The sequence below is a fragment of the Asterias rubens genome, chromosome 18 (assembly GCF_902459465.1).
Source record: "Asterias rubens chromosome 18, eAstRub1.3, whole genome shotgun sequence".
Taxonomy (NCBI): Eukaryota; Metazoa; Echinodermata; class Asteroidea; order Forcipulatida; family Asteriidae; genus Asterias; species Asterias rubens.
This window is the reverse complement of record NC_047079.1, coordinates 11873578-11891702: the sequence shown is the minus strand read 5'-3', so window position 1 is coordinate 11891702 and position 18125 is coordinate 11873578. Positions and strand designations below refer to the sequence as shown.

Here is an 18125-nt window from a genome sequence, read left to right as displayed (position 1 = left end):
AAAGGCTAAACATTACAAGAAAATCATGTTATAAGCAAAGAAATGCAATACTATACTACTGTTTTATTCAATGTTGATAATGCATTTATAAGTCATGGATTCTAAACAAACTAGAAGAGCATCTTAAATGTTATCAAACATTGCGGCTACTGCATGCATTAACATATCAATAAGCACATCCTAACACATGTTTTTAGCAAAAGCCGCAGATAGTCGATGTCTGATTTCGACACATGGTCTTGGTGGATACATGTGAAGAACCCAAAACCTCCAATTTTCATTAGTTAATTTCATACTGCAATATTGATTAACATGATACTTTGTTTAGCAATCTCCATTTTTTTTTGTATATTAGAAATAAATGTCATCACTCCACCTACGTTTTTAAAGTAAAATTATGAATGAATTCAAATTGTAAATCTCTCGGTTCGATTTTTATGTGGCTTTTTTCTGTGCTTCAAATAATCAAACATTGCGACTTGGTGCTCTATATTTCATTTAAAGCTGTGTTATTTTCTAATCAGACACTATTAGAGGAATAAAATATAAAGAAACCCCATTTAAATTCTAATCTAATAATATGTTCATTTCAACATCTAAAAACTACTTGAAAGCTAATTATAGCTCCAATGGCATCCTTTTACTGTCGACAGTTGCCGATCAAAGTCGATGTTTACCGATTCTTACTTGGGCAGTTTCTTCAAACCGACAACGACTTCCTCATCCAAAGCTGACATGACAGTAACCTGTTTGATGTATCAAACAATAAAATACAAATTATTTATAGCGTTTAGACTTCAAATAATATTTATTAAATAAAGTATCAATATCCACCCGTATCTGTGGGAAGTTGGGCTCAACTGGTCATCAAAGTTCAAAGAAAATAATGGGGGAAAAACACCCTTGTTCCACAAAATTTTGTGTGAGTAAGCCCGATTCAAATAATTCAGTGAGAAATTACCTCTTACTCAAAAACGACGTTACTTCAGAAGGAGTTGTTTCTCAGAATGTTTTAAAATATCAACAGCTAGCTCTCCGTTGCTCGTTACAAGTTTCTTGCTAATTATGTTTTGAGTAATTACCAAGCGTCTCAAGTGCCTTTAAAAGGGACTTCGATTAAGATTGTATTTGCAGGGACAGTGACAGGACTGGTTGAGGGTAAACAAAAACTTTTAGAAAGGAGACACAAACATTGAAAACTTACCATTATACCTTCCTCTGCCTCGAAGCGTGCTTGAATCTCAATCCCGAGCTCCCCTTCTGGCAAAGAGACAAAGTTTTTGACCACGCCCTTGTTGTCCAAAAGATTCATGCTCCCATCCCAAACGCCAATCACCTTTTAGAAAAGGAAAAACAAATACAAATTTAGTCAAAAAAATGCATTAGCAATTATTTGAACGTTGTGTGGACTAAACTTGTATACAGTACACTGGTGTGGTATTAGCACACAGGGCCCATTATTTAATTTAGCAGACAATGTTGCTCGGCAACATTCTTTGCTAAGCAATAAGGTGGGGCACCAGAGTTATAATAATAAACTTAATTGAATTTTGGTTGGTAACCAGTTTCTGTAAAGCAATAATTTTCTGTAACAAGTTTTTACGCTTAAGTGCTGTTCACATGCGACAGCTTAATTTTAGCAAGATAAGTGTTTAAAATGATTTCGCAAGAGAATTTGGACAGTAGTCTTTCACACGAGGTACATTTTAAAAGGTTTTACAGCCATGCTACAATTTAGCAGGGGACCCATGCTAAATGAGATCTAGTGTGCAAGGGGCTTTCCAGGCTTTATGAAACTGGGTGGGGCCAGTGTGTGTGGTAGTCCTGCTGGTAACAATCCACAGAATACTCATGATGGATTCACAAACCCGCATATAGAGGCGACAGAAAACAAGATCCAGCGTGCACTTTTGGACGAATGTCATTCATTGGAAGCACAGCCGCACCAACGCGAACCCAATGCAGCAAAGAGGGACACCGTAAGCCGAAGCTTCAAGCCTCAATTAAAGTAAACCGAAAGTAATCAGTTATAAAGTATTTACTTGGATTGTCCGTTATTTCTTTACCTGATAATCTTCGCGTTTGACATGTGGCACCATCATTGAGTGGCTGGACGGACAGATCACCTCCTGTTTCTTCCCGGAGAAAATACCAATCCCAACCAGGTGAATCTAAAATATCAAAGTGAACAAAATTGTTTGTATTTTGTTTCAAGAAAACACTTAATTTGACGCAAAAAAGTGTGTTAGGATATAGGTCCAGAGTCAAGGGGTTATAACATTATCTCATCTTAAAGGAAGTGATTTGTTACGTTCTGAATTGATTGTGGAAAACATACCCGACATTTCGGGACGCATTATTGTGTGTCTTCCTGAAAGAAAGCTTCTTCTGAATAATTCGCAGCAGTTCAACTCTAGACTACTCACTTGCGAAAGTCGCTGCGAAAGGAAGGTTGTGACGTCAAGTTTGCATCGCATTCGCATGTCGCAGGCAGGAAGTATGAACCGGGCTTTAAAATTATTGACGTACATTTACAAGCCGGTGTCCCGGGGAATTCTGTCCGCCAGAGAATTGGAAAATGGGAAATTAACGTGGGCTCTAGGAGGATGATTCGAAAGAGGGCGCTATCAGAAGAAGTTTGTTTACAGGTTGCCAACTGGGGGACCGAATCTCCGGGGGGGGGGGGCATAATCTCCTGCCACACCGCCATGTTAAAGGTGAACAAAAAGTTGTACGCGCGGCGCACATGACTGGCTAATGAACAACCTTTCTTTTGACATCTAGGAGAGGGCGCCCTTCTCAAATGACGTTATGTGATGTGCATAATTAATTAACATCAATAATGTGTTAAAACTGACTAATAATTATTATAAGTGAATAAGTGATTCAATACATGCATTATTATTTTGACAACTTGTTCGAAATTTGTTTACGCAAATTAATATGAATTTCTCTTCGGTTTTAGGCCTTAGGGCGTCTGTTTACAAGTAAACGTAAAAGAAACCGAACAAAACAATCCCGGGCCCTCAACTATAAATAAATTTCCTCAATAAATTGAATCCATCATCACATTACCGATAATTAAGAACTTAAGGGTTAAGTTGTTTACAAACCTTTGCGTGTCCATGTTTTCCTGGTGCAGACGTGGCCATTTCTACGATCTTACATGGCTGGTCTTTCATCATCACGTACCCCCCTTTACGAAGTGCGGAACACTGCAGAGGGTACGTCTTGGAGGCGCCAGCATTCCCAACTTCAAAATCTTCCGAGATTTGGATCTTCTTCTCCAAACTCATATCCGTCTTGCGACTAGCTTTAGTCTTCCTTGGCATCTTGGAGTAGATTTCTTTATTTATGGGTCAAATTTTTATGAAGTTGTATCCTAGATTGTTTTCAGCCAATTCCACTTGCAGTAACCCTACTCGACATGTACCCGGTTAAGGCATCACACGATGTACAGACTTTTTGAGATATTTTACAACTCGCTGGCATGTAGTTTTTTATTACAATACTTCAAATTTAGAACAAAATCTAGAACATGATGGTGCAGCGATACGAATGCAGGAACTGTTGTGTCGAACAGGTTTTTGAAGTCTTAATTTATAGCTACGCAAATGTATTGCACCACACAGTTATCACTATGCGTAACTGTACAAAGCATTGCACTTGATTGTGCAATGTCCTTGGTGGTGGGATGGTCTGCCTTCGTTTTATGCTGTATGTGTACTGCAGGGGTTTTCCACGCCCATCGGCTGAACTTTGTCTTAGTATAAAGCTTTGCTAATGGGAACGGATGGAGGGTATAATAGGGGGGAGTGCGAGGGTGCATAGGGGCAGAGTTGGTGGTGGTGGGGGGGGGGGGGGGGCAATTTTAGAAGGGAATTTTGAAAAGAAAATGTAGTTCTCAGAACATTATTCAAAATAGGCTACGCAGTCAAACTATTCAGGGAACCATTGAAAACTACTTTCGTTTTATGATGACGTACAAGTGGGCCTGCTTGTCTTCCCTCATTCTTCTTGGGCACTATTGTTTGTTAATTTTAGTTATCCTTTTCGTTTGTTTTTTTTGTTGATTTAGGGGGTCTGGACACGTACTATGACAAGCATGTGCAGTACACTTGTATACTGAGTGTGTAAGGATACAACTTACAAGTGATCTGTATTTAACTTTAACCAAACAAGTTATATATGAGATGTTCAAAATAAGTATTACTAACATTACTAAACCATTTACTGGTATGGCCAGTATACTCTTTCGTTTTAATGCATACAATATTATTTAAAGAACACAATTTGTTTTGTTTTTGGCATTGCATGATCAAGTCAAAAGGTTTTTTTAACATACCATGTAGTTAAAATTCGGAGAGAACTAGCAATCGAACGCGTAATCAGTTTGGAATCATAAAATTGAGGTCATAGTGACGTGGTACGTTTAACATGACGTCATGCATAATTATGGCCATAACAGCACTTCAAGTACGCTCTCATGTGCCCAAACTATTCACTTGTTGAAAACATGTACAATGTACATGTAGTTAGTTTAATGTCTAGTGGAGAACCGACCATAGTATTATATTTGCTGACATGCTTCTTCTCCCATAAACAAGCCTCCAATGACCGGGTAAAGCCAGGCTAGATGGCACTTGAGGGAAATGTATTGCACAGCCAACCACAGAGACACTGAAGTTCCTGGACTGGTCTATCCTGGACGCAATTTTACTACTCTTAATGATGTCATCAATTGGACAATTCCAACCACAAGATTGCAGAAACCATACATACTAGAGGGTGCGTTTTCGCGGCTGTGACCAACAACCGTTTCGGTCATTGGCAAGTGATAACCCATGGCCAACTCAACCGAAACAGTTATTGGTTACGACCGCGAAAACGCATGACATGTAAATCCCCGTTGTTATAACGTAGTTATACAGGCATGAGTTATGGACATGCGCATAATTATTTTTAAGAACATTGGTTTTACATTATCTAGCGAGTCTGCTGCCACCTAGTGTCCCCAAAAGTGTATTTTCCCCATATCTGTATTGCCTTCCGTGATGTTGAGAGTGGTAAAATGGTCCACAAGTGTTTGTTTGTTGTTTTCATTTTACCAACTCTCGACCATTCAATAACAAAGTTTCTCTTAACATTACAATTGTTGGTTATGAAACTATGAACAGCCAGTATAAAAACTGAATCAATTTAACTGTGAAACAACACAAGGCAATCAAATATGTTGCCAACCACTCTTTTAACGGTTTGTTTACTTCGCTATATTTACCAGTGGCCGTCCATACAGAAGATTAATAGTAAATATAAAACTGATCTGATCTTTGTAACTGTGGACTTGACAAACGACCACATGGCAGACTCTGCAATGACGTCATCGCTACCGAACTTTGGTAAATGTTGCATCAAAGACTATTCAAGGTACTATTTGTATATTGTGGCAATGTACAGTATACATTTACAAAAATGTACATGTACCGTTAAAATATGCTACAGCCATTTAGTCTAGTTCCTTTTTTGCAATAATTTCATTTAATACTTTCTGTATCATACAAAAAAGGAACCAGACTCTTATCCCACCAGCCTCCGTTTGGGAACATTAACATGGATGAAAAACAAAATGGCTGCCGCAAGATAGTAGTTTTTACAATGAATAGAGACGCCATACTTCAGCTGTGCAGTGATGCCAATTTAAAACTCGTTGACCCAAAGTGACCACGTATTATTAGTTGATATTAAACTTTTGTAAATAATCTCATGATTTTAGACAGACTACGAAGAAATTAAAAGAGAGTATTCTAGAGTAAATCTATATCGTTTTAAACATGTAAATGACCTACACGTCTCTAAATGCTATGAACAAAATTTGTCGTGAAAATAAATTGAACATTGTCACAATATGAGCAACGAAATATTTTGATGAGAAAAAGAAAATAAAAAAGTATTAGACAAAATAAAAATCCACCACGAGAAAAAATATTGCTTCAAAACTTTGAATTGAGTAATAATTAAATCCAACAGACCATATCCATCTACTTGAATAATAGCAACGACACATGGGCAAGCAACTACACATGGGCAATAAATTCCAGGGCCCCTCTCAAAACTAGACTGGACCTCGCACAACTGTTGCTAGAGATTTTAACTGGTAGTCGGGGAACCAGATAATGGACGAACTATGCAATGGTCTATTGTACAAAAATTATCACACCCTGCTATCATTTTCAAAAACCTGCACATGTCAATAAAATTTATGGTCAACCTTTTTACAAAGGAGTGCTACACCAAGAAACTTGCAAGAGATTCAATTTTTCATTGAAACACTCGCAAATTTTGAAGCATTTAGAAGCATTAACTAATTAGTTCTGAACAAATCTGATTGTTACAGACTTCAAAATTGTACTACAAGTTGGTATAGCGCTCTCTTGTACTCTGACCGAGGCCGTACACATTATTAATTATCGTCAAGAAAGTGGAAATTAAGTTTGGCACAAATTACAATTTTGCCAATATGCTAGTCATTTTTAAAAAGAAAAATCATGAGGTATGATTTATGTCCAGAAATGTGTTCACTCTGGTCAGAACAGATTCATCACTACGACAAAAATATATTTAAAATATCATCATAAAAGCAAAGAATATCATAAGGCAGATAATGTTTTTTTATGCTGTACATAAGTTATGTTCATTTAGCAAACAGCACAGCCAGAACTGATAGCATCTTTTAGGGCAAGATATATCACTCAACCCTAACTGATCAGTTTTATAAGCCGACAGTAAAGTCATCATGTATGAAAAAGTTACTCGCAACAAACACATAGCAAATGAGATCTTAATCCAGATTTTGAGCTGACCGACCAAGCTTTGTACACACAGAATTAAGAAGAACAAAAACTGGTTACCCCAATGTGGGCAAAATTTACACTAATCATTCTACATACATTGCTGAGGCTGGTAAATTCCACACGGCTCACAAGCAATGATGTTACTGGAACTATGGTTGTCGACTTTTTTAAAACCAAGTTGAATTGAAGCAGAGTACACAGGACACATGAGTAGGCCAACATACATGAAACAAGTACATTAGTCCAAAATGTTGAACTATCCTTTTCATACAAAGTGACTTTTTATAGTATGTCCTATAAGAAACCATATAGTACATGCATATCCTATACAAGAAACCATATTCATGTACACAGTTGTGTGTCCTTACAAGAAACCACCATAATAGACAACTACAGAGCTTCGATGTAAAAGTGTATCAAATTAAACAGTTTGAGCTTTCAGCAGTTCTTGATTTATGAATTACAAATACACAAGAAGTCAATAAAACGACAAAAATGTTAGTTGTTAGCCCAAATCCATGCCATTGACAACACAACAGTGCGATGCATAAGTTTTTACTTTTTGCAACATGGGTTTATTTTTTGTTTTAAATCTGCAAACAGATTGATTAGTGTGAAGGGAGTCATTTATTGTGAAGTTAGAAAAAACTCCACAGGGAAAGCACAAAAGAAGTTTTTGTATCCATTTTGAATGATACAAGCCAGGAATTACGCGCGTACCACAATCTCCATTGCCCCTTGCCTTGGTGCCCCTTTAAGGTTTTCAATAGAAAGTGCCCAAAGATGAAATTCCAGGGCTGATGAGATTGAAATGAAATTCCAGGTTGAGAGGCACTTATACTGTACCTTTCTTTAAGGGCTTCTACCCTAATCTTTGCCCCATGCTCAGAGACAGGCAAGTTACACATGTTAGTCAATATTTGCTATCAACAGAGTCAGCACAATAAACAAAAGTTCACCTTTAACTCTGAAAAAAGATTGATAAGTGTGAACATGGGAGTCACTTTCTGTAAAGTAGAAAAACTTCACAGGGAAAGCAGAAAAGAAGTTTTTGTATCCACGTTTCATTTGGGAACTTGCTGAAAAGTCAGCAATTCTTTCAAAACGGAAATGCATGTTGTGAAGCAGTGCTTACATAATACAGAATTAAATTGGTAATAGAAAACTTTGTGGACATGCACCGGCTTGTTTAATACTACATGCATGCTCCTTGTTTCAGATTCTGAATTAACTCCATCTATCGCCAACTTGCACTATACCCTCTGGTAAATCCAAAGCCCCTTCCCTACCCAACCCCACCCTTCCACCCCACTGAAACAGATCCCCAAACAAAAGAAATACAGTACCCCGGCATACCAATGTAAAACCTTATCCCAATTTCACCCAAATTTGTGTTCCCTCCCCCCCCCCCCCACCCGAAAAAGAGAAAAACTAATTGCATGTTAGCTTCAACACTTAAAGACAGACACCCATTTAGTTTAGAGCGTTATTTGCCTATAAAACTAAATGGGTGGCTCCCTGCCCCGCCCCCCCCCCAAAGATAACCCTTATCATATTATAAACACACATCAGTTCACTTTTTAAAAAAAGTTCAGTTTCCAGACGTTTTAATAGCATTTTGTAGTATACATTGTAAAGAACCAACATACAACTTTATTAGGGTCCGATTGATGGTGCAGTCATCATCGTGTAGTGACAATCAAAGATGGGCACAAACCAAAATTAGTCTGGCTTCTCTTTAAACAGTTGGTGACTTCAAAGAGAGCATCACCACATCTCTTGGGTCCCAGACAATCATGGCTGCAGCATGAACAGAACAATGTAATTATACAATGGAAAACCGCAGAGTAGCGCCCTCTATATAAATCCACATAATACACACTAAGTAAGTTTTGAATTTATTTGGAAGTAAGCATTGGGTGAAATAATTACACTTCTTGGTTCAGTAAAGTGTGATGTAAATTGAGTTTTGTTGGAGGGCAAATATCACATGAAACTTGCAAAATCTGGGTTTTAGTCTCGGATGGAAAAACACCATATCATAACCAAAGCTGGCTTTACATGGCAGCATTCTAGTCATATAATTGACACATTCTACGTCTTAAGGTCAAACAATATTCTGTTTAAATGGTCTTTCAATAAAGGGGGAAAAACCTGTGATTGATTATGTTACAACGCTAAGGTTCTTTAGAAGCAGATTCTGAAACGGGCCCTCGGATGTGGCCTTTGTGTGAAGGCGAGAGCGTAACAAAGACTCTTCAAGATCTATAGAGTCATAAAACAATACTAAGGATCTGTTACGGTCAATACATGATTCTGTGATTTATACTTTCACCTTTAAGAGTTTGATATAAAATGCAACTTGGGTAAAATTGACAAAAAAGTTTGTAAGTGATCCCTCCGCATGGCATAGCACTAGGATATTAAAATGGAGTATCACAGTAAGGCAACACAATGTAGGCGCCTACAACGGCATCAACAAATATTGATTAAAAAAAAAAAAAAGTAGAATGATTTTCTGATATTTGTAACCTGCAAGAGGTAACTTAGAGAATCTGCAAATCTAACAACCTTCGCTTTTCATCCGGATACTTTTGAAAGCCAAAATATAAAAGTCACATAGATGTGCAATTTCCTTCAGCTTTGAAAAACCCACAAGACCCTTGACAGAAACCAATAGTCAAACAGATCTCATCTGCTCCACACACTGGTTAAAGAATTCAATACCACAATGACTTTATCTACTTCGACTTGTTTGTTATTACGAATGTGGTTGATGTTTGTTACCACTGTGTAAGTTTCAGGTTGTTAGATTCCCAGATCCTCGACAAGAATGTATATAAATTAAAACCTCCTGCTCATACACAATCAGTGGTCACGTGTAACTGACTGTTCTGCATATGTACCATCTTACCATCATAAAACCAATCAATTAACAAGTGGATGTGCTAAATGACAAGTAGCTATCCATATTGATTTAGAATTGTGATGATACTAACCCACTCGTCCAGCTCATTCCTTTAAACAGTTACGTTCTTGATAGCTATAACAGACTCTTCACCACACGCCTTTAGAACGGTTACCTACATAAAAGACACAGAAATAATAATTAGTGGCTTCTCGTAAAGTGCCAATACAAGACTATTATTATAATATTAACAGTAATAATACTACTGTAACGCGCACATATCCACCCTGCTGGGTGTTCCAAGGCGCAGAAAAATCCTGGCAGCGGTGAAATTAAAACTCAGGCCATCGAAATGACTGGTGCTGTGCCTTAAACCAGCACCTTAGACCGCTCGTTCCTGCTACCCTTAGTCATTGGACTATTAACTAATAACTAAAACAATGACTAATTTTGTTGTGTCTGTTTTTCTTTGTGTTGTGTTTTGTTTTTGTTTTGTTTTTGGTTTTACTGCGCCTTGAACACCCAGCAGGGTGGATATGTGCGCATTACAAGTCTTATTATTATTATTTATTATTAACTTCATTCCTTAAACCATTTCAGCTCCATGGAGAGTAAAAAGCCTGTGCTGCTGAGCAGGGCTCAATTTCGGGAAAGGGGGGGGGGGGAATTCTACAAGACTGCATGGTTTGTAGCCAGTGTTGAAGCCACGGTGGGCCGGGTTACAATTCAGCAATGATGCCCCCATATACAGTCGACTCCCGTTAGTACGAGCTCGCATGTTACGAGGTTCCGGTTGATACGAGGTTTTTTGCCGGTCCCGAACGGCCCCACGCGTGTTTCAATGCATTAAAATACTGATTATACGAGCACGGTAGTAGCGAGAACACGGTTATAACGAGGTAATTTGGGAGACCCATTTCGAGCAAAACATTGTTTAAAACCCTTCTATAGCGAGAACAATTCAAAAACCAACAAAGGAAATACCTGTACAGCTGGTAAAGTCGATATTTGTGGCTTTTAAGACATACAATAGTGGTGTTAAGTGGACGCTACCGCTAGCAACACTAATCCGAAATCGGGAGTCACGAGTCAGCAAGCAAGGTTGTGAATTCCAAACTCCGGACAATGGTGGGATTAGGAGGTTTGCATGGTTCAAACATTAGGAAATCTTAAGAAAAGATACTGATCCACTGAGTTTATAAGCGCATTATAAATTTTCAGAAGAAAAAAACACCCGCAACTTACAATCAAAACTAGTTGCGTGATCAATATTATTGAATGCAAAAGCAAGATTTTACCTGGTGTCCCACATTGGCAATGAACCATCTAACATGACACAGTGTTTACCAATGAAAATCAAGATTCTATTTTGTGTTGCTGCGACGAGTGTATTGCACATGCACACACATGCACAGAACATCTTCCCTGGTATCTCGCGTTAGCAATGAACCTTCTATTGTTACACTAGTGGTTACCAATGAAAATCCAGCTTTTATTTTATTGACTGAAAATTCTCACAGCGTGTGCAGTATGCATTGCAGCAGTAAGATTTCCCCTGGTGTCTCGCAGCAGCAATGAACCATCCAGCGTTAAACAGGTGGTTACCAATGAAAACCAAGACTCTATTTATTGCATTGGCAATAAACTGCCGGCGACCAAAGTTTTGTAAGAGAAACTTCCCAAAACATGAACGCAAGTTAAAATCTTACACTTGTTATCAATCTTGTAAAATGTAAATTGATTTTAAAATTGAATTTAAAACTAAACCAACTTAGTTAAAACAGTTTTATAATCCCCGCGTTGTGCTTGTTTGTGCAGTACATCGCACATACTACTCTATGCACACAGTAGTATAGTCAATTGCAGCTCTGCCATGCATCTGTGTGTACACACGTGCGGCCATTATGTCATGTATATGCAAGTACACGTGTTGTGTGCATGCACAATGATGACGTATGTATCTATATTTAGCGCGCTGCGTTTAAGACGAGATTCGGATAATACGAGGAAAAATGGGCCAGTCCGGCGGACCTCGTTATAACGGGAGTCGACTGTATATAATTATGAAAAATGTTGTTCAACCACTCGCCCTTGGTGGACTATATTGGATTTACAGCCCACCACTAAAGTTGGTCTAGCTACAACACTGCACGTAGCTCAACATTCTTACTGGACCAGCAGTGATCTTACAAGACCACAATTAAAATAAGTCAAACAACACTCAGAGAAGATCTATTTCATTTGTGTTGATGTGCAAGTGTACTTCAAAACTCTTGAGAGAGAATTGGAAGGTAATTATCCCACAAATAAGATTCTCCAAAAAAAACCAGAAGTATTTCAGAAATTTGAAAAAATAAATTCTGGCACCACCAGCTTATTCTGAACTGTGCTGCATTTTGTAAGAAGCCAGCAAAAACACCAGGGGTGGATTTAACAAAGAACTTCGGAACTTAGGACTAGTTCCTAACTTAGGACTAGTCCTGGGAGATATAAAAAACTTAAGGCTAGTCCTAACTTAGGACGAGAAACTCGCCCAAACTCGAGATAAGACTAGTCTAACTCTTTGTGAGTTCTACCCCAAATGAGCTATGTTACTTACATTAAATGTTTCATCCTTCTCCACCTTTGCGATTATCTCTTTTCCAATATCACCTTCTGGAATCTTCAGATCGTCGCGTGTTTCTCCGCTATCAGTCATAAGTGAGAGGAATCCATCTTCTAAACCAATGCACTGGGGCAAGAAAATCAACCACAAGTTTAACTTTCTAGAAATTTAACAGTTTTTCCCAAGAACCAAAAGGGTAAATTTTACCATATTTACAAAATTGTATAACATTGAAAAGTTGTTAACTAGAACAGGGCGGAATTCCATGGCTCTGCTTACCGTAAGCAAAGAATTGGCACTTATGGAAGCAGGGAATTCCGCTCTTACGGCAAGCATATTAACATAACATGAAAATTAAATTTCATAAGGCGCTTCTCCATCAAGATCAAAGCGCACTAGAAAGATATTAACACGAGATATGCAGATTCCCTAATTCCCATAGAACTTTGTTTGCTCAGGGAACATTCAAGCGAGTGGTGTCAAGTGTGGACCAGGAAATCATGGAGGAGTGTAATGCGATAGTTAAGTGGAAACATAACGAGGGTGTAGTTTTGTTCAAGCAATGAAGTTCCCCAAGTGATGGGGTAATATGTTCTCTCAATGGATAGGAACGAGCAGCACTATTTTGTAATCTTTGAGCTCTGTCCAATTCAAATGACGTGGCACTTAATGGCAGTGGAAACTATTGGTAATTAGTCAAAGTAATTATTATCTCGCAACTCCGACGACCAATCGAGCTCAAATTTTCACAGGTTTGTTATTTTATGCATATGTTAATATACACCAAGTGAGAAGACGGGTCTTTGACAATTACCAATAGTGTCCACTGTCTTTAATAAGGGAGATTACCATAGTCAATATGAGAGGACTAAAGCTCTGACAACACAACATGATGAAGAGTATCCTTATCCAGGTACAGTTATCCAAATACCATATTTCATGTGTTAGCTGGGGATATTTACCTGTCTGCGTGCATACTACACGTAACTAGGCATTCTACGCTAACAGAACTAGAAATGTGGTGCTTGCCAGGTAAGCAAAGAATGGTGACTGAAGCGCAGACAATTTTTAAATGCTGACAGACTAGTGAAAATGACAAGTAAACTGCTCCTGCTTGAAGATTCTGTCAACGTTAGTAAGATTGAAAACAACGATTTATTACCTGCAAATCTGTTCGCTTTACATGGGGTACATTCATATTATGGGTTGAAGGGCAGATATCCTCGTACTTCTTCTGATTGAAAATATCTATACCGATCAAATGCACCTGAAACAAGAAGACAGTTATATGTGTTAACATGAAAAACTGCATACCATGAATGGACATTAATACATAGTGCTGCTTAAAGGCACTGGACACGTTTGGTCATAGTCAAAGACCAGTATCCTCTTTTGGTGCATCACAGCAACCAAAATCCCAATACATGTATGCATAAAATGTTCACAGGTTTGTTATTTTATGCATATGTTGAGATACAGCAAGTGTGAAGACTGGTCTGTTACAATTACCAATATTGTCCTGTGTCTTTAAGAAGGGTTCAGTTCCTTTGAGCTTATAAGACTTTACTACTGTATGATCTAAAGGAGAATTGACATTATGTGGGTTTGGGAGCTAAGCTTGGGCGATATCACGATATTATCGAATATCGCGATATTAATTTGGAAACGATTTCGATATCAAATGGATTTGGTTTTAATCGAAATATCGATATATCGCGATAATCGCGATATCGATTAAATATCGCGATGTATTTGCTAGCTGAGACATATCGCACCCCATAGGTTTGGAGTAAAATCAGAAGAATAGGTCATTAGAACACCTCTCTTATGCTATGACAGTCTCTTCTACAACTTTCACTTGGAGTTTGAAGACTGATGATGTCAAATTTAATTAATCGCGATTATATCGAATATCGCGATATATTGTCGGCATTATATATCGTGAATAAAATAAATCGATATCGCCCAAGCTTATTGGGAGCTAGGGTAAACATTAGGCATGTATGCTATGGTTTTGAGATGGCAAGGGCACCATGGCATTTTTCCTTGGTAAAGGGCACCGTATGAGGAAATTGAAATTTCTACTGGAGCATTTCAAGGGCACCAAGGCAATGACCAGGAGGCATGGAACAATCGCCTCCATGAAGTATCAGGCCTGAAACATCCAGCTAAAGAGAACAAAAATTTGCCCAGAACACCCACCTTGGCGTGACCGTGTTTCCCTGTCTTGGATGTGGACATTTCTACCACTTTGCACGGACGTTTTTTCAGCATCACGTAACCATTTTTGCGAAGAGTTGAACACTGAGCGGGATATGTTTCGGAGGCACCAGACTCGCCAGTTGTAAAATCATCATTGTCTTCCATGGTTGATCAAAGCTGTTGACGATTTTGAATACTGGATGCTACGACAACATACAAAAAAAAGCAAAAACTATAGAATTGCAATGATAGAAAGATTATCAAGAAAATGTCAGTGTTTTAGAGCAGAAACAGATTTTAGTAAAGGCTTTACTTTTTACTCAAATGATACCAATTAGGACACCTAGCTAGGGAAGAACCAAAATAGAAGTTTACAACACAATGTAAGATTCTTCTTGACGTGGTTTTGTTTTTAAAATATGTTTTATTGTTTTAGTTGATGTTAATTATGTGAAGTAAAAATACTGTGTTGAAGATATCAGGATCCAGTCACGTGAAAAAGATTGTCATCAAAATTCAAGTGTGTGTTTTCACACCAAAGACATTAAAATGCCAAACGAAGTAAACAAATCAACAATTGTATTCATCTGCTGGCAATGCTGGGTAGGCCTGGGCAAATTATTCGAATATCCGGTTAATGGCGAATAGGTTTTCCTATCCGTAACCGCGAATGCCTTTTTTTTCTTAACCGGATATCCGCATAGGGCGCGAATACCTATTTACAAACCGGATAATTCTGTAATTACAACCGAGTAACCGGATATTCTTTAATATCCGAATATCCGCGGACGTCGGGCGACAACTGATTATGAATGTTTTGTCTGAATCCTTAAGAAACTTCTGTTAAGACAGCATAAAACAGCATAAATTAAGTATTTAACTATGCTCACCTCCGTGAAGAGTTAAAACAATGACATTTCTGACGTAATTTGTTCAAAGATTACAAAAGTTTTCCTTCACGTAGAGTCAATCACGATCAAAAGAAAAAGCAAATCGCCATCTTTAAATTAGATTTGGTCATTTTTATGAATGAACCGAGTGACACCGTCTAAAACTAATATCAATCCGCCCATATGATCTCATTCACAAATGAACAGCGCCCTCTAGCGGCAAAAACAATTTAAAAATTATTTTTTATTTTTTTATTTATTTTTTAAATAGCGCCCTCTAGAGGCGAAAAAACTATTGGCCAGCGGTATCCGAATAACAAAATTTCACTATTCGCCCAGCACTAATGCTGTGAAGACTAATGCTGTAAATCGTTCATTAATCCTGTAAGTACTGTAAGGTAAAGCATTTTAAAGTTGTCTTTGGACTGAGCTTGAGACTTTGTTTTGTAGACGAATTAAATCATCTAAATTCAATTATTGATTTTAGACAAATTTTGTACATTTGTGATGGCAAAGTGGAAAGTATTTTATTAAGTCATAAACATAACAGGACATTCTTTATTAATCATGATGGGATGTCTGTATTGGGAAAGGTTACTGGGAATACTCTATCCTACAGCCACTTCTTCGGATAACTTTCCGTATGGCGCCACCACTTTATCACCCATTTTTACAAAAAGGGATATCTCATTGAGGTAAATTAGATACTATATTATTTCATATCGAATGAAAACACGGCTGTGTGCAAAAAGTGTACATACTGGTACCCTGTGCGAGCGTCGTGGTTATGTGTACACGTTTTGTACACAAATCACGGATCGTACCCGCCCTCTCGTGACGCACTCTCGCAAAACGAGGTCGGGTAATTTTCAAAATTGTTGGCAACGGAGTAACACGTACAGTAGATGGGGAATCCGAAATTACGTTAAGAATTTATCATTTTAAACATATTTTGAGATTGCGGAGTGTATTCTCTGGTCGCCCCCCTCGCACATTGATATATCGAAGGACACATAGAGCTTATTTTGGCGAGATTAAAATAATAAAAAAAAGAGAGATTACTGATTCCCAAATTCATTGAACCATGGGTCGTTAAACACGTGAGAGATGTTCGTCTATGAGGTTACGGGAGACGATAGCCGGACGAAACCGAAATAGTTCTAGGAGTAGTCCATACCATGCCAACTAGGATAATTCTGTAGTGTATGGCGCCACCACTTGGATAACTTTCCGTATGGCGCCACCACTTTTTCACTCATTTTTACAAAAAGGGATATATCAATCAGGTAAATTAGATACTAACTATATTATTTTATTTCGAATGAAAAAGTGGTGGCGCCATACGGAAACTTTTCCCACCACTTTTTCACTCATTTTTACAAAAAGGGTTATCTCATTGAAGGGTTGACGTAAATTAGATACTATATTATTTCATATCAAATGAAAAAGTGGTGGCGCCACACGCATACGGAAACTTTCCCCCCAAACTCATCTGCCAACTTTTTTAGGAACTTTAAAAAAAAGAATTTTTTTTTAACGAGACACATGGATGGTCCACTCCATAATAGACTTGGTTTACTTACAAAACAAATGGGGAAAATGGGCATAGATCGCAAATGCAACAAGGAAAAAAAGGTAAACATAAGAAAAGCAGTTATTAAAATGTTCGTGTGTATTGCGCAATCTCCAGTAAATCCCTATTTTTTTTACCGACAAATTGCCAACAGCAGCGCGCAGGGGCAAGCACGAGGGCCACAAAACGACATCCACACAACACACACACATACACATGACTCAACGAGAACGTTAACTAAAACACGTTGCTTTTGTAAGTCCACGTACTGCGGTGTACGTACACACAAGCACACGAACAAAATATTGAGTTAAGTTGTGAATTTCACTTCAAGAAAAAATAGACCTACATAAAGCTTGTTACAAACTTTTAAAATAAATTGGTACAAACACAGATTGAGTATAACAAGTATTGTAAAATGATATATAAAAATGTAATGTTCTTCGTCAATATCGGGGAATTTTATGATCAAAAGTTGGTGTTTTACTCACATGTGGCGCCTGCGAACGGAAAAGAGAGTCGACGATGCAGGTACAACGCATGCGCATTCCCAGGCCAACTAAGGTTTGTCTCGGGAGGGGCTACTCAAAATGGTTCAATTGCGATACCCCATGAATTGGAATGATCCGAATAAAAGGGGTGTTCTACTGTCTTAACTTTTTTCACTGTAGCAATAGGCGTTGTCTGCGAGTGCAATGTATTTATGATAATATATTTTATGATAATCGCACACTTGCAGAACATTGACATCGCTTAGTGGTCAGATACTCATGAAAGTACAAACTCAATAATATTAATTGTTATTCTCTGTCGAAACAAAAACACGTCGAAATTAGGGACCATAGCAAGCTCTGCTTCTAAAATGGATCCCTACCTATTCATGCAGTGTCATCGTTTGTTTTAGTTCTTCCCTTTTGTCTATGCTGTATCTGTATACTTTACTGACGTACTGCTATGACGTCTTTTTAGTGATTATTTTCATTTAATTTAATTTAATTTGACTATGTCTCTTTTTTGTTTGATATTGTGAAAAATATCTTAACATTGAACCTTGACAAAAAAAAACCTGAACCATTGCACCTTCCTGGCGGGAAGT

At 37.9% G+C, this 18125-nt stretch overlaps 2 protein-coding genes across 3 annotated transcripts; both read right to left on the bottom strand.

Annotated features, from left to right (window-relative positions):
* Nucleotides 1–43: 43 nt before the first annotated feature.
* On the bottom strand, nucleotides 44–8355 carry LOC117302732 (eukaryotic translation initiation factor 5A-1-like). The gene is made up of 4 exons (XM_033786737.1): nucleotides 3114–8355; nucleotides 2067–2171; nucleotides 1205–1336; nucleotides 44–746 (listed from the first exon to the last, which is right to left on the bottom strand). Exons 1-4 carry the CDS (start codon nucleotides 3330–3332, stop codon nucleotides 684–686), a joined length of 519 nt encoding a protein of 172 aa, XP_033642628.1. The 5' UTR covers nucleotides 3333–8355; the 3' UTR covers nucleotides 44–683.
* Nucleotides 8356–8441: 86 nt separating this feature from the next.
* LOC117302733 (eukaryotic translation initiation factor 5A-2-like) lies at nucleotides 8442–17615 on the bottom strand. Of its 2 annotated transcripts, XM_033786739.1 has the most exons (6): nucleotides 17521–17615; nucleotides 14567–14769; nucleotides 13527–13631; nucleotides 12359–12490; nucleotides 9851–9934; nucleotides 8442–8651 (listed from the first exon to the last, which is right to left on the bottom strand). In XM_033786739.1, the coding sequence occupies exons 2-5, from the start codon at nucleotides 14729–14731 to the stop codon at nucleotides 9872–9874; spliced, it is 465 nt and encodes a 154-aa protein (XP_033642630.1). In that variant the 5' UTR covers nucleotides 14732–14769; nucleotides 17521–17615; the 3' UTR covers nucleotides 8442–8651; nucleotides 9851–9871. The 2 variants fall into 2 exon arrangements, with proteins under 2 accessions (XP_033642630.1, XP_033642629.1); XM_033786738.1 differs by having other exon boundaries at nucleotides 8442–9934.
* Nucleotides 17616–18125: the final 510 nt, after the last annotated feature.

Bases quoted from the DNA above. Each gene is read 5' to 3' on its own strand.
- LOC117302733 (XM_033786738.1), bottom strand. From the start codon at position 14,731: ATGGAAGACAATGATGATTTTACAACTGGCGAGTCTGGTGCCTCCGAA. The intron at 13,632-14,566 runs GTGGGTGTTCTG...TTCTTGTTTCAG, and splicing joins GGAAACACGGTCACGCCAAG to GTGCATTTGATCGGTATAGA. The intron at 12,491-13,526 runs GTAATAAATCGT...TTCTTGCCCCAG, and splicing joins TAAAGCGAACAGATTTGCAG to TGCATTGGTTTAGAAGATGG.
- LOC117302732 (XM_033786737.1), bottom strand. From the start codon at position 3,332: ATGCCAAGGAAGACTAAAGCTAGTCGCAAGACGGATATGAGTTTGGAG. The intron at 2,172-3,113 runs GTTTGTAAACAA...TTGATATTTTAG, and splicing joins GAAAACATGGACACGCAAAG to ATTCACCTGGTTGGGATTGG. The intron at 747-1,204 runs GTAAGTTTTCAA...TACATCAAACAG, and splicing joins AGGCAGAGGAAGGTATAATG to GTTACTGTCATGTCAGCTTT.